This window comes from Oncorhynchus tshawytscha, linkage group LG04 (assembly GCF_018296145.1).
Source record: "Oncorhynchus tshawytscha isolate Ot180627B linkage group LG04, Otsh_v2.0, whole genome shotgun sequence".
Taxonomy (NCBI): domain Eukaryota; kingdom Metazoa; phylum Chordata; class Actinopteri; order Salmoniformes; family Salmonidae; genus Oncorhynchus; species Oncorhynchus tshawytscha.
Window position 1 is genome coordinate 55,931,204 of NC_056432.1, and position 17,216 is coordinate 55,948,419.

At 44.3% G+C, this 17,216-nt stretch overlaps 1 protein-coding gene across 2 annotated transcripts in view; it reads right to left on the bottom strand.

Moving 5' to 3' along the window:
* Positions 1-7,172: 7,172 nt before the first annotated feature.
* The window catches only part of LOC112214792 (probable C-mannosyltransferase DPY19L3), a 37,274-nt gene continuing 27,230 nt past the window's right edge, over positions 7,173-17,216 (bottom strand). For both annotated transcript variants that reach the window (XM_024373814.2, XM_024373823.2), the window contains exons 17-19: positions 12,215-12,347; positions 10,975-11,133; positions 7,173-10,114 (exon numbers count right to left, since the gene is read on the bottom strand). In XM_024373814.2, the coding sequence (XP_024229582.1) occupies positions 9,902-10,114; positions 10,975-11,133; positions 12,215-12,347 (505 nt within the window). In that variant the 3' untranslated portion in view covers positions 7,173-9,901. The remainder of the gene's footprint in view (positions 10,115-10,974; positions 11,134-12,214; positions 12,348-17,216) is intronic.

A 17,216-nucleotide genomic window follows, 5' to 3' on the forward strand; every position in this document is an offset into this window, starting at 1 on the left:
AACATCCCCAGCCCCAGGACACTCTTAGCAGGTTGGGCGCCAACACCGCCCTCTCCTCCTTTACCACCACCCTGCGGAGGGACGTGCCGCCCACCAGGACCCCCGCCCAGGGCCAGAGCAGGCCCCTCCTGCTGGCCAGAAAGAGCCTGTCCTTCTCCAGCCAGGACCTGGCCCGCTACCTCTGTGAGATCATCCGGGATGCTGACCAGGCTCCAGAGACGGCCCCCTTCGACTCCCTGCAGGTGTTCTCCACGGAGGGGGGAGGCTCGCTGGCCGGGTCCCTCAGCTCCTTCAGCTCAGCCGGGCTGGAGGAGGACACGGCTAGGGGCCAAGACTCCCTGAAGGATTGGGGCCCACGTTTTGAGAAACTCAAAGCCCTCTATGAGAAGACCGAGGCCAGTGACCTCTGAACGCTGAGGGAGACAGACCAAGCTACTGTATTGCAGAGACCACCAAACAGCAGGAAACTACAGAGCTACAGGAAACTAATTGGAAGCATAGGAGGAGAGAGAGAAATTCGGGAAGGAGAGAGAGACTGCTGGAGAGCTTGGCCTCTCTCCTCTCTGAGAGTGACTTATTCTCCACAGGGTTTTTCCCTCTAAACGGGCCTAGAGCGAGGCTGAGGCTGGGACTGACGTTAACCTAACCGGGCCTATAGCTGACACTCACGGTTCACTGGATAATGGGAGCTGCCAATCAATGACACGGACAGATTTAATTATGGCACTTACCGAGCATGGCACACACACCTATTGTAGTGACTTGCGGTTGACAATGATTTGGGTGAAAATGTTATTATATTTGTCAGTGAAATGAATTGCGAGGATTGCCTGGCACCTCTTGGACCTTGATATACCGTATTCCGTTCTCTATGTCTGTGATACATCAGTGTTTTAAAAACTGCTTAGACATTTGATACAGGAAGATTTTTTTCTGTGGCCTTCCAGTGGGCTCTTTCTAAAAAAAAATCACTTTGCTGGGTGTGCAGTCAACAGTTACAGTTGTGCTCGTGAGTCATATCCTAAACTTCTCCTTACTTGATTTGGTTTTCTATTCACTTCACTCTCCCCTCTATTCATTTATATTCACCGGAGGGAGAGAGCTCAGAAATCAAGCCGCAGAGAAGAAAAGGAAAGGACAGAGGAGCTGAGGAAAGGGCCTTTTCTGTTTCTCAGCTTTAACCTTCTTTCTCAGGAATACCAAACATTCTGAACACCACCATTGCAGCTGAAGACCATGATATGAATACAAAATGACTAATTCGTTGTGAATGGCGGTCCAAGGTGAAAGAAAGTGCAGAGAGGGTGGCACCCCGAAGCCTCCTATAGAATGGACAGTGGACACCCTCTGACCTTCGCTGTTGTTGCCATGGTGCTGTGGAGGCAGACAGAGCTCACTGTATTCACTGATATTTGTCTGAAAGGGAGTGTTTACCAGTTGTGTTTAAGAGGTGGCGGGAGCTTTCACTGTAAACAGTATGAGCCCAGCAGTTTGAGTTTTGGAAGGGAAATGATCCAGCTACATGGGTAGTCACACTAAGGATCTCACCAAGGGGGGTTCAGCTATTTATCTTCCCCAAAGCTGGAGGATGATGCACTTACCCCCACAAACCGTTCCCCCCTATCATATAAACCAGGACCAATCTGCCCACACTAAAAAACCCTTCGGAAGTCAGCGTTCACTGCATTTGTGTTGTTCACCTCTGCTTTGAGAGAGGAGTGCAGCGTGGAGGTGAAATTAGCCGTATAATGCAGAAGGGAGGAAGAGTGGAAAGGAGGGAGAGTTTGTGCTCGTTCAAAGCACCTCCGGGACTCGGAGTTAAATGTGCTTGTGTGAGGAGCTGTGAAGCTCCATGGGGAGTAGAGAAGGGGACGGGAAAGGGTTTTGGAAATGGTTTGTTGCACAGCAAATGGAATAAATAAAAGAGAAACGTAACCTCCCTCTGCGATAGACTAAACGCCAACGTTGTATTTCATGTATTTCGAGGTGGCGTCAGCACACCCTTCTCATTATTTTTGATTTAGTTTCCATTTTTCCACTGCAGAGATGCTGCATGTTGAGCGTGACGGCACAACAGTAAAGGGTAGGAGTGTGTTAAAACACATCAGAACACTAATCCTAATGGGAGTTGATGGCGGCGCTGTCATGCTGTAAACCAAAGGATCATGGGAGTTTTAAAAGTCGATTGAGAAGTCGACATTTCAGATTACGGATTTCAAACGTGCCAATTTTCTGAAGACAGCCACAACGTGAGTTTAAAACAGGATGGGGAGATGAGGGTATGGAACACTGCCGCAATGCAATGCTTTTTTATAGACAACAAAAGCTCCTCAAGGGATGGAGTGCTGATTCATCTTCCGAGCACGGTTGGCCAGGAACCTGGCTTATAGAGGAGCTAGTAAAAATAATAATGATTAAAATGTGAAGATTGTGTTTGGGATTCACAGGATTTCTCTCTGGGTTGGGGAGAGAGAGATTCTACTTTAATTTGTATCATAAATGGCTTCAACATTGTCTAATGGATATAGACATATTGTGGAATTTTATGTTTTTACCTCATTTGTATATAGAGAGATAAATTAAGTCATTGCTTTTTTAAATGTGTCAATGGAAGAACTATGGATCACGTACTGCTTCTTTAAGAAAAAAAATGAACTTATCTTTTTTATCATTATCATGACCAGCTTTGAATATAGATATCTTGGTGTTTTGTATTTGCATCAATCTGTTTTCTCAATAAAGATTCATTTATTTGAATCAGTGATTTTCCTGATTGTTTGCATACAGCATGATGTGAGTTTATGGCAGGGTTCCCCAACTGTCGGCCCGAATTTGGCCCGCGTGTGGTTTTATTTTTGCGGCCCAAGTTATCTGAGCAATTTTTTTTTAGATGTTGTTGAAATTTCATTGTTTGACATAAAAAAAAGTAAAAAAAACACCAGGAAATCGGCTCCAAATTATTTTAATGAACTATTCCCACACATGATATAGTCTGTGATCGTATACAAATGTAAGCAAGGTTTGAAATATATCCGTTTGGGCTTCTTGCGGTTAAATTTGTCATTATTTAATTAATTTGTCATACCCCCGACCATCCACTCAAGAAAATGATTGTTATTATTAATTTATTTTCATCGGCCCGCGGCAGAATCTAGTTGATGATCCCTGATTTATGGTACACAGGACAAGAAAAGAAAGTGAAAGCCTCAAGCAAGTTCTTGTTTTTGGACTTGGTATCTCCATCATTACATTTATTCTCTTGCAATTAATTTTTTGGTGTGAACATCAAAAGAATGGAAAAATGACAGCAGAATACCAAATGTGAAGAGAATTTTTTTTGTTTTATACAAAGCAACAGAAGAAACAAAGTCCCTTTCGATAAGAACATGGAACACTGATCAATGGTAAACTGCATTCACAAGGAAGATGAAACAACATAAAACATGATATGCCACACCAACTAGTGCAATTTCTCCACAGGCACGTCAAACAGGACCAACCCATTTACTGGGTGAACAGACAGACACAGAACAATAGGAGAGGAAATATCACAAGCACCAGAATAGCAGAGAGGCGTCTTCTAGATTAAACACAGTGTTAAGTAATGAAGAAGACTGGCCCATAGAAAATTGTCATCATGACTTGGAATGCTTTTCAGATGGTACAAAATCTGATGCGGTCGACAGAATATTGGAAACATTCATGTAAACAATCTGCATTCAATCCCCAAAATGATGCCTATTTGATATGTAAACCCCCCTGTAAGATTTTCCCTGTAAAGTTTCAAGTTTTGACAAAGCTTAAATCATGCAAAATACAACTATGAAAATGACATGTGTACAATTTAGAATTTCATTTTTCAGCACTGCAAGCAACTGTTAGGTTCAATAACACTAGACACATTTTACATCAACAGAGATTAAATAGACAATGAAGGCACTTTCATTCTCGAGTTGTTAAATCTTTAAACGACAACATGATGCAGTCTATATTGCCAATATGCAATAAAATAACACACATTAACCATTTACAGTATTGAATCATTTGACATTACCCTGTTAAGTCTGAATTGGTTTACATCAGGATTTAGACCACAGTGCCTATCATAAGTATTCACCCCCCTTGGATTTCTTCAAATGTTGTGTTACAAAGCGGGATTCAAATGGATGTAATTTTTGTCTACACAAAATACTGTAATGTCAAAGTGTAATAATATATATATCCTTTTAGATGAATGGAAAATAAAACATGAATTGATGTTGATTAGATAAGTATTCACCCCCCTGGGTCAATACATGTTTGAAACACCTTTGACAGCAATTAGTCTTCTTGGGGTAAGTCTCGAAGAGCATTGCACACCTGGATTGAGCACACCTCGATTTTTGTCCTCTATTCTTTTCTAAATTCATTAAGCTTTGTCAAGGTGTTGGGGATCACGGCTAGACAGCCATTTTCAAGTCTTGCCATAGCTTTTCAAGCAGATTTAAGCCAAAACTAACTTGGCCACTCAAGAACAGTTACTATCTTCTTGGTAAACAACTCCAGTGTAGATTTGGCCTTGCGTTGTACAGTCGTGGCCAAAAGTTTTGAGAATGAGACATTCATTTTCACAAAGTCTGCTGCCTCAGTTTGTATGATGGCAATTTGCATATACTCCAGAATGTTATGAAGAGTGATCAGATGAATTGCAATTAATTGCAAAGTCCCTCTTTGCCAAGCAAATGAACTGAATCCCCCCCGAAAAAACATTTCCACTGCATTTCAGCCCTGCCACAAAAGGACCAGCTGACATCATGTCAGTGATTCTCTCATTAACACAGGTGTGAGTGTTGATGAGGACAAGGCTGGAGATTACTCTGCCATGCTGATTGAGTTCAAATAACAGACTGGAAGCTTCAAAAGGAGGGTGGTGCTTGGAATCATTGCTCTTCCTCTGTCAACTGTGGTCACCTGCAAGGAAACATCATTGCCTTGCACAAAAAGGGCTTCACAGGCAAGGATATTGCTGCCAGTAAGATTGCACCTAAATCAACCATTTATCAGATCACCATCAAGAACTTCAAGGAGAGCGGTTCAATTGTTGTGAAGAAGGCTTCAGGGCACCCAAGAAAGTCCAGCAAGCGCCAGGACCGTCTCCTAAAGTTGATTCAGCTGCGGGATAGGGGCACCACCAGTACAGAGCTTGCTCAGGAATGGCAGCAGGCAGGTGTGAGTGCTTCTGCACGCACAATGAGGCGAAGACTTTTGGAAGATGGCCTGGTGTCAAGAAGGGCAGCGAAGAAGCCACTTCTCTCCAGGAACAACATCAGGGGCAGACTGATATTCTGCAAACGGTACAGGGATTGGACTGCTGAGGACTGGGGTAAAGTCATTTTCTCTGATGAATCCCCTTTCTGATTGTTTGGGGCATCTGGAAAAAAACTTGTCCGGAGAAGACAAGGTGAACGCTACCATCCGTCCTGTGTCATGCCAACAGTAAAGCATCCTGAGTGGGGTTGCTTCTCAGCCAAGGTAGTGGGCTCACTCACAATTTTGCCTCAGAACACAGCCATGAATAAAGAATGGTACCAACACATCCTCCGAGAGCAACTTCTCCCAACCATCCAGGAACAGTTTGGTGATGAACAATGCTTTTCCAGCATGATGGAGCCCCTTGCCATAAGGCAAAAGTGATAACTAAGTGGCTCGGGGAACAAAACATTGATATTTTGGGTCCATGGCCAGGAAACTCCCCAGACCTTAATTCCATTGAGAACTTGTGGTCAATCCTCAAGAGGCAGGTGGACAAATAAAACCCCACAAATTCCAAGCATTGATTATGCAAGAATGGGCTGCCATCAGTCAGGATGTGGCCCAGAAGTTAATTGATAGCATGCCAGGGCGGATTTCAGAGGTCTTGAAAAAGAAGGGTCAACACTGACTCTTAGCATCAACTTCATGGAATTGTCAATAAAAGCCTTTGAGACTTATGAAATGCTTGGAATCATACTTCAGTATTACATAATAAAAAAAATATAGCACAAAATATCACAAAAATATCTAAAGACACTGAGGCAGCAGACTTTGTGAAAATGTATATTAGTCATTCTCAAAACTTTTGTCCACAACTGTAGGTTATTGTCCTGCTGAAAGGTGAATTCCTCTCCCAGCATCTGGTGTAAAGCAGACTGAAGCATGTTGTCCTCTAGGGTTTTGCGTGTGCTTAGCTCCATCCTAATTATTTTTATCCTGAAAAACTCCCCAGTCTCTTCCGATGTCAAGCATACCCATAACATGATGCAAATAAGGATACTGTACAGTGACTCAGTGATGCGTTGTGTTGGATTTGCCTCAAACATAAGGCTTTGCATTTAGGCCATAAAGTGTATTCCTTTGACATGTTTTTTTTTGTTGCAGTATTACTATAGTTTTGGAATAAATGGTTTAAAAAAATTTGGTGGGGGGTATGTAGAGCAGCTGTAACATTTAAACTATCTACTAACCCTAGCCCTATCCCTTACCCTAAATATAACCCTAACCCTAACATAACCCTAACCATAGCATAAACCAAACCGTAACCACAGTCGCTTAACAACAGATAGTACGACCTTGACAGCATATTGACAGTATGACCATCTACAGATGGGACTATCTGGACTATCCAAATAAAGTGTGGCCATATTAAAATACCTATTACATTACAAATGTAGTAATGACAAATGCATTTGAAACTTCACGCACAGTAAAACATTTAAGACTTAATACAATTATTTTATCAATAGGAGTGGGGGAAAAAGGTATGTGTGTGTTAATAACCACACCCAAGTAATAAAATACAGACAGCACTTCTAAAAGTCTATTTCACACGAAAGCCTGCTGAATTTGCTGGATAACTTTTCTTTCAATTTGATTTCGGCAACAAATGAAAATGTGGCACTGATTTTCCCATGGATTGATGTTTTAGAATTGTCCCATTGAAAAGTCTGGTGTTTTGACTAGCCACGTGCCACATACAAACGCAGTCTCAATGAAAAGTCTGGTGTTTTGACTAGCCACGTGCGACATACAAACGCAGTCTCAATGAAAAGTCTGGTGTTTTGACTAGCCACGTGCGACATACAAACGCAGTCTCAATGAAAAGTCTGGTGTTTTGACTAGCCACGTGCGACATACAAACGTAGTCTCAATGAAAAGTCTGGTGTTTTGACTAGCCACGTGCGACATACAAACGCAGTCTCAATGAAAAGTCTGGTGTTTTGACTAGCCACGTGCGACATACAAACGCAGTCTCAATGAAAAGTCTGGTGTTTTGACTAGCCACGTGCGACATACAAACGCAGTCTCAATGAAAAGTCTGGTGTTTTGACTAGCCACGTGCGACATACAAACGCAGTCTCAATGAAAAGTCTGGTGTTTTGACTAGCCACGTGCGACATACAAACGCAGTCTCAATGAAAAGTCTGGTGTTTTGACTAGCCACGTGCGACATACAAACGCAGTCTCAATGAAAAGTCTGGTGTTTTGACTAGCCACGTGCGACATACAAACGCAGTCTCAATGAAAAGTCTGGTGTTTTGACTAGCCACGTGCGACATACAAACGCAGTCTCAATGAAAAGTCTGGTGTTTTGACTAGCCACGTGCGACATACAAACGCAGTCTCAATGAAAAGTCTGGTGTTTTGACTAGCCACGTGCGACATACAAACGCAGTCTCAATGAAAAGTCTGGTGTTTTGACTAGCCACGTGCGACATACAAACGCAGTCTCAATGAAAAGTCTGGTGTTTTGACTAGCCACGTGCCACATACAAACGCAGTCTCAATGAAAAGTCTGGTGTTTTGACTAGCCACGTGCGACATACAAACGCAGTCTCAATGAAAAGTCTGGTGTTTTGACTAGCCACGTGCGACATACAAACGCAGTCTCAATGAAAAGTCTGGTGTTTTGACTAGCCACGTGCGACATACAAACGCAGTCTCAATGAAAAGTCTGGTGTTTTGACTAGCCACGTGCCACATACAAACGCAGTTACAAGCCTGCTCGAGTTAGCGGCAGACGGACGAGCAATATCCTCCATCGTAGGTCGCATGGAAGCCTGAGCTGGAATGGGAAAGTAACTGAAGCTGGCTAGCTCTAGAAAACCCTATGTAGATCTACTGTAGCTTGCTTTGTAGTACACCCCTCTGGTCTTTGTAGTTGAATCGGTGCTTGAAATTCAATACTTGACTGAGGGACCTTACAGATGTTGTACGTAGGAGGAGGGGGGGGGACAAAGGAAGGGGTAGTCATTAAAAATCACATCAACTACTATTATTTCATACAGAGTGAGTCCATGTAACTTAAGTGATTTGTTAAGCCAAATGTTACTCCTGAACTCATTTAGGCTTGCCTAAACAAAGGGGGGTGAATACTTATGCAACAACTATATTTTAGTTATTTAATTTTTATTAAAATCAGTATAAAAAAAAGTAAATCAATGACAGAAAATGACAAATCTATTTCAATCCCATTTTGTAATGCACCAACATGTTGTAATGCACCAACATGTTGTAATGCACCAACATCTTGTAATGCACCAACATGTTGTAATGCACCAACATGTTGTAATGCACCAACATGTTGTAATGCACCAACATGTTGTAATGCACCAACATGTTGTAATGCACCAACATGTTGTAATGCACCAACATCTTGTAATGCACCAACATCTTGTAATGCACCAACATCTTGTAATGCACCAACATCTTGTAATGCACCAACATCTTGTAATGCACCAACATGTGAAAAAAAATCTAAATACTTGGATTTGTATGTTAGCCATAGACAAGTGACCATGAATAGGTTAACCATTCACCTAATTCAACATTGACCAGTGGTCATGGTTTACCCACAATGCAGTCCTTCTACAGAATACTGTATGATTCTGGGGTGTTGAGTTGAGGGAATACACACAGTTAATAAACATTTTCTCATTTAATTTCCATTAAAATACTGTTGCTTTAAATGACCAATGCATCTAAACTGAATTATTAATAAATATGAAAATGAACTATGTCAATGCTCAACATTACATTAGTATGCACTTATTAGGAAAACATAATGGAATGACTTCTCCCTTGTAACAAAAAATTATCAGCCAACTAAATTAAACATCCAATTTCAATGCAACGGAATGAACGAGCAAAATCCTCTTCACAGTGGTATGACTGTTATGCATTACAATGAGAATGCCACTTCCCCTTGATGCACCGCAACTGACAAAGTATGCAGAACCTTGTGTTTGAGTGAGAGAGTATCGAAAGAGGAGTCCTCATTAACAAGTGGAGACGAGACATGGCACGGTTTTTAAAATAAAAATGAAGGAAAATGGCACAGGGTGCAGCTGTGCAGTCAGGCTGCAGACCCGGCCACCAAAGAGACCAGACTGGCCTTCGCAATAATTACCCACACTGCTCTAGCTTTCAATCAGCCCCCTCTCAAAGGTCCCTCTCCTCTTTCTTCTCTGCTCTGCCTTTAGTCTGGGTGAAAGCGAGAGGGAGCCGTGAATGTTGTTGTGATGCGCCGTCATCTCTCCTCTCCTGTTTACACATGAGCTTCCTGACACAAAGCCCTGGTTTGATATGCATGTGCTCATCTGCTCGCCCGCCGCAATCAGACGCTGCTCAAATCAGCGCCGTGTCAGCCGGACGTGATTACCTGCCTCGGGCTGCCGTGGCGCACGGAGGGATGGAAGGAGGGAGGGCGGCGGGTGGGAGAGTGCAGCCATGGTTCCAGATGAAGTCGGGTAGACCAGAGAGCAGGGAGTGGAGAGCAGTCATCAGGTTATCGACTTGGCAGGGAGCAGGAGGCTGAGTCGGAGACTGGGCGGCGGGCTGGATATGGGTGGGTGGGGCGTTGTTTATGGGGTAACCCAGGGTCTTATTACTGGGTTTTATCCTCCATGGCCACCGGCTCTCTGTCTGCCTTGGCTCTCTTCTTGCCCTTCTTCAGCTTGTAGACGTGGAAGGTCTTGTTTTGGAACACACGGGAGAAGAGGGCTGTGTAGGCAGGGCCGCCTGTCTTGACGGACTCACAGAAGCGAGGATGGGAGGCGTGAACCAAGTCTGGGTCGTTGTCCCCGGGGCCATCCATGATCTGATCCAAAAAACACAGACGCATTCAACTGTTCAGACATAATGTATTGTCACAAGTAAATAGTACCCTTGAGTTAGATTTGTACTTGAAGGTAAGATGGGGATAACAAACCACAAGGATCCAGGGTATTCAATAATTGACAAAAAAAATACATTTGAAATCATTTTTTTGTTATTCTCTCAATAAAGATTTCTAAGAGTTGAGCCAATCTCTACGTGATGTTGATGTGGGGATCACATGCAGTGAAACATTACTAACCCCACATACACCACTCGGGAAGAATGAGACTATGCAAGGCAAGCATGCCTCCAGAAATCCAAACAACCAGTGACTCATTTATTCCTGGCATCAAAAGCGGGAGGAGAGAAAATACATCTTAAAACCAGCGGTGAGACGCAGATCAGAGGAGGATGAATCTCCAGACCCCAACGCTGCCTGTAATTGAGCCCTTTCAAAGCAATCATACTTTGAAGTGTCTATGAGTGACAGAGGCTGACAGACAACATGTGATTTATAGGGAGCACATGCAAAACACACACATGCAACGCACACACACGCACACACACACACACACATCCAAACAACCCTCCCCCTCCCCATCCCAATCTCACAAACACCCAAAGAATCTATCCGTCATTCCCTTTCTCTCATACTGAAGCAGTCCAATCAATATTCCTCCTATCGACTCTCTCCAAAAAAAAATATATTTTAACCAAATAATCTGCCTCCTGTTTAAACAAACATGTACACATCAAAACACTCACGTGTGTACATACAGCCGCGGGCAGTCATACATTTGTGAACGAGCGGGCATCGCAGAACCCCAACCCCTGCAGTTACAGAACAGAAACAACACCTACATGTCCGTTGGCCAGGTCCAGCAGGTCTCGGAGCCTGCAGCCCCGGCCATGCCTCCTCTCGTAGCAGACGCTGTCCTCCATCACCACGAAATCAGCCCCCGCCGCACGTAGGATCCTGTGGACCTCCTCCGGGGATTGCCGGGCGTAGATCTGATACACCTGAAACGACCAGGAGGAGAGAAAACACACCCAGGGGATAACACACACACACACACACACGTAAACATGGAGGACAACACAACACAGGGCTCAGACAGACACACACACACACACAAACAGGCATGACTTATTGATAGAGGGCTATGAGAGACTTTGCGATGAGTGTTAACAGCGGGCCGTGCTGGTGCTGGGGGCTGACGCCTCTGTGGCGCTGGCTGGCAGACAGACACGCAGCAGGGTGGTGTGGAGGGAACATTCTGCTCACGTCCCCCAGGCAGAGCCAGAGCCTCCAACCTGAGGAGCCCCCCTCCCTCTCCCTCCCACAGCTGCAGAGCTTCATTAGTCAGAACTCTGCCTGAAAGAGCTCCGTGAGCCCCACACCGCCGCACGGCACAGCACCACACGCTGTAGAGCGCCACCCGGAGAGTGGCAGAACGCTCTGTACCCAACCACCCAGCAGCCCTGCACCGTCTCCTCTCTGCCTGTCTGGCCGCCTCCCCCTCACCTAGCCCCACGTGCTGCGCTGTCTAACGAGCTTTAGAGACGGTTCACACCACCACGATTAATCTCTGCATCTGACAAACGCTACTTGCCATCCCTGGGTGAGATGAAAACACGGCGTCGTCTGGCTGATAAAGTCACGCGCTTCTGTAAAACTGAGGGGAAAGCCAGACAGGAAATATAAAAAGTGACTGACAGCACACTCTCATGTTGAGGCTTATGTGACTCCATTCCCCCGGCCGCAGTTGACGGTCCCCTCCATGCTAATATCACAGCACAGGTACACAGAAGTGGTGTCCTCTCCTTGATAGGATCACCACCCAGGTGAGGTCATGCCTTCTGAATTCCATTCCAATTCTGGAGATGACTGGAACACGGCCCTTTCTTTTCCAAGTGGACAGTTTAATTCCCTGGTTGGCCTGAATTTAAAATGGAATTGACCGCTAACCCCACAAAAACACATATTTACAGGTGTCCTCCATATTACTCTCCCTCTCAGGTCAGGCCTTGTATTAAAATAAAATTTAAAAAAAACTTAATTAAGTATAGAAGTAGGATAAGGATAAAGGATTGGTTTTACCTGTCTGGTCCTCTCTCTCAGGGCTCGGTCTTCATAGTGTGGGTGGTTAGTCAGGACTCTCCCGGTGCACAGTTTGATCCCAGCCAGCAGCTGCATGCTCCCAGCAAACACTGCCTTCTTGGGGGTCTTTGAGCTGGAAGACAAGGTAGAAGACGTGTTTTTCTTGTGAGACCAGCGTTGATACTGCTGTATGCCACACAGAGGTAGAAGACGTGTTTTTCTTGGGAGACCAGCGTTGATACTGCTGTATGCCACACAGAGGTAGAAGACGTGTTTTTCTTGGGAGACCAGCGTTGATACTGCTGTATGCCACACAGAGGTAGAAGACGTGAACACGCTGTAGTGCCCGGTGTATTTGTGTATTTAACAAGGCGGCGTTAATTTTTGTTGGCTTCCTCGTGACTCAGCAGCAGGCGAGTTACCACACAGACATCTGTACTTGCACACTGCAGGTGTCCTTTACTCGACACCAGCAAGTTCTTTTGACGATAACCTTCGCAGACATATTAAGACTTTCACTTTTCATTTTATTTTAAGAACAAATACTGGAACAACTTCAAGGAGAGATTGAACGGCTAGCGAAAGGGCAGCCTACTAAAGGCTGCTGGGAACATCAAATAGTTATCAGGAAAAAATAAACCATGTTTATCTTTCTTTCGCCAAGGAATCTTTCTCAAGGTGTTCTAGAGGAGGTGGTGGGTGAGGACTCACAGGAAGGACAAAGCCCGGTGTGGAATTTGTTATATGAGTACAGCCTAGAGAGGCTGACTCTTAAGTAGAGCCTTGTTACTGCCGCAGCCCAACCTTGGGCCTGCTCGGGTCTCATAACACTGATCTCCGCTCATCGACACAGTGACTCATCCTACACCGGTACATGCCTGAGACTCCCTCTGACCAGCTACACAACTCAGGGGGCGTTTAAAAAAAATAATAATCACGAGCCACAACACAGAAGATGGAACAATCATTATGTTTACAGTCTGGTCTGTATACACTCTCCCTCAACCGGGCAAATCTGATTGCACGGATACACTTGTGTGGGGAGAGAGTGCGTTTCCACTCATAGCAACCGTTTCCAGTAATAAATATGTTGGTGGTAATTGTTGGTAATAACTGAGATATCAGGTAATTTCAGGCAGAAATAAGCAGCACAGTGTGCGCATAGTTGGTTGAGAACCACCTGTGGAGCTGTTGTTCAGGTATTTCACAAATCAATTAGGCAGTCGAGAACAGCACAAAAGAGCATAAGAAAAGGGTAGTTTGCTCAAACACACACACACGTAGAATTAAATGATTTCAGTTTAATTTACTATTCCCTGGTGGAGGAGTCATTGTGTTATCTATATTAGAAAAGGAAATCAAATCGCTCACTAACTCTGTAAGAGATCACAGCAGAGCCTCTTTCACAGCAGCTATTAGCTCCTCCATTCCTCCCCCAAACCTCATGTTGATTTGCCATTAAAATCCACATCACAGAAAAGGGGGTATAGGTTGAGACCGCTGGCCCCCTCTGGGCTCTGGGGGGAGAGATAGGACGCCCCCACTAGGAACATTAGCAGCTTGTGGGGCTAATCGCCAACCACCCTGGGCTGTGTGTGATGGGGTGATGGGGCTGACCTCTGACCTGCTCTTCCGGGTCACTTCCTTCCTCTCTGTGGGAGTTTGTGTTTAATTACTGCATATTCAAGTGAGATTCCTCAGACCTCAGCTGATTTCTATTTCATTTCAGATTTATATTCTGCTATCTAAACGCCCGCCGCCCCGGTGACATTATAAAAATGTATTAATGCTGTTAATAGCTGGAGAAGACGGACACGGATGGTGATTAAGCGTGAAATTGGTATGCATCAATGTGCCTGTGTGTTAGTTATGCTACATGCAGAGGTGGGACTATGTCATGCAGTAAATTAACACCATTGTACACCTGTTGATGCAGACTTTAAAGTGGTAGCGCTGCCGGCAGAGAGAGAAAGAGAGCAGATGGGTGGAAAGTTTCAGTGCCTACGAATCAGAGAGTAAAGGAGGAGGACAGCCTACTAAAATGTCTACACAGCACGAGTCCAAGAGAGGCAGGTACGGGAGGGAGGGGGATGCTAACAGCTCTGAGATGCTAACGGCTGAGATTTGTAGGGAGCTCAGGTACGGCAGAGACGGAGATCGAAACAGAGATGGGCCTGTCACGTCCATCCTAAGATCCTACAGTTCTGCTCATCCTATCTGACTGGCCGATCTGCTCTGCTCCCAGCTAGAAGAGACGGGTCCGCCACAGATAATCGGCTGTTACACCAACAAGCCACTATAGTGGCCAATTCAACCGCCACAGAGTCCAGAGACGGAGCGGAGGGTGATGATGATTGAATGACTGACTGAACGGCTGAGAGAGGGAGGGTTGGCAAAAATGTTATTATAATGCAATTTCACAGTGGGCGAAGTCACCAGCTTTCCATTGATATTATCCTGAGGGGGGATAACTGTGGTTCATACGAGGACAGACAAGAGTTTTACTTACTGCTACTGAGATCCTCTGGAGACTATGTATAATAAGGGGAAAACTTCAAATTTCGACAAATTATAAGGAATAGAAAAAAAATCAAGTTGACAGAACGACAATTAGCAAGGAGTGAAAGTGGAGGATATGAGCGTATCAAAAACATGAAGAAATACACAGTTTCCAGCGTGAAAACGTCCTCATTGTTCCAGTCGTGAACAGCCGCTCTTACAGCGACAGAAGTTTCCCTGGGAAAACAAAAGCTTCACTTGTCTTCATTATTCAAAAACAAGGCAACATTCTGAAATAACTCAGCTTTCCAGAATCAAAGGGGATGGCGTGACAACATTAACCACCGAACAAAAGAGGGGAAATTAATTGCATAGCAGCCAACGCTTAAATGATAAGGGTGTCTGTGATGACGGTGCCTCACAATGCGGTCAAAAGACAGAAATGACAAGACACCAGCACAACTTAAAAAGGGCACCATCACGAGTGGAGCCGGCACAGTCAAGAGAGAAATTATCAAGCATTTTCGTACACAATGGCGAGCTACCACTGACTTTTGAATGTGCAGTTAGCAGGAGGAAGCTGGAGGGGACTCACAGACTCCGCTTTAACTGAAAAAGAAACAGTCAGCAAACAAGTCTTCTTCTTCTCTCCTTAACATCTCTGGTTGCACTGTTTAAATCTCCCGAATTCTTCAGATTTATTACAATGTAACTATTTTAAAAAGTGCCCATGGATAGAAGGTATGTTCGAGTACGTTCCCCGGCAAGATTACCGTAACAAATCAATGAGTACTTCATGTAAACACTGTGAATGAGACAGAAATATATGTTCCTATGTTTTTTTTGTTCACATTCGCTCTGAATTTGTGATAATGTACAAACAAGAGCAGCTTTGCTCTGCCCGAGTGTCATGAAACATGATCCCCGCTTAACTCTTTCATCTTAAATGTAATTAGCGCATGGCAAGAGGCTTAATGCGCCAGCACCAGCGAAGGTAACGCTACACGCTAATCCGCCGAGCAAATTGGATTTTCTCTGGAGGAAGAGAACCTGTGTCATTTCACAGAGTGAGTCTTTTTAAGTTCGGTCCTCCCCAGTCAGTGTCTCTCAGAGCCAAGGAGCCACGCCAAATTCAACATCCATCTCCGATCACATCAGGACTGATTGGCTTGATAAAACCCTTTCCACAGGGGCCTGGGCCACGGGCTGAACCACTGCCAACAGCTGGGTCCTCGCCAGACCTCCATGTCTTATTCATGCGCCACAAGCTCACCAAATCTACATTTCACATAAACACATGCAGTCAAAGGCAACGACGGTGGAATTTGATCTGTGCAACAAAGCTAACCTGATTTGCGTTTGTTTGACATCCATGCGCGTGTGCATCTCCAGTCAAAGTCGAAAGTTTACATACACCTCAGCCAAATACATTTAAACTCAGTTTTTCACAATTCCTGACATTTAATCCTCGTAACAATTCCCTGTCTTAGGTCAGTTAGGATAATCTATTTATTTTAAGAATGTGAAATGTCATAATAATAGTAGAGAGAATGATTTATTTCAGCTTTTATTTCTTTCATCACATTCCCAGTGGGTCAGAAGTTTACATACACTCAATTAGTATTTGGTAGCATTGCCTTTAAATTGTTTAACTTCGTTCAAACGTTTCGGGTAGCCTTCCATAAGCTTCACACAATAAATTGGGTGAATTGTGGCCCATTCCTCCTGACAGAGCTGGTGTAAGTGAGGTTTGTAGGCTTTCTTGCTTGCACACACTTTTTCAGTTCTGTCAAATTGTTTATAGGATTGAGGTCAGGGCTTTGTGATGGCCTCTCTAATACCTGGACTTTGTTGTCCTTAAGCCATTTTGCTACAACTTTGGAAGTATGCTTGGGGTCAATGTCCATTTGGAAGACCCATTTGCAACCAAGCTTTAACTTCCTGACTGATGTCTTGAGATGTTGCTTCAATATATCCACATAGTTTCCTCCCTCATGATGCCATCTATTTTGTGAAGTGCACCAGTCCCTCCTGCAGCAAAGTACCACCACAACATGATGCTGCCACCCCCGTGCTTTATGGTTGGTATGGTCTTCTTCGGCTTGCAAGGATCCCACCTTTTCCTCCCAACATAACGATGGTCATTATGGCCAAAAAGTTATATTTTTGTTTCATCAGACCAGAGGACATTTCTCCAAAAAGTACAATCTTTGTCCCCATGTGCAGTTGCAAACCGTAATCTGGCTTTTATGGTGGTTTTGGAGCAGTGGCTTCTTCCTTGCTGAGAGGCCTTTCAGGTTATGTTGATATGAGACTCGTTTTACTGTGGATATAGATACTTTTGTACCTGTTTCCTCCAGCATCTTCACAAGGTCCTTTGCTGTTGTTCTGGGATTGATTTACACTTTTCGCACCAGTACGTTCATCTCTAGGAGACAGAACACGTCTCCATACTGAGCGGCTGCATGGTCCAATGGTGTTTATACTTCCGTACTAATGTTTG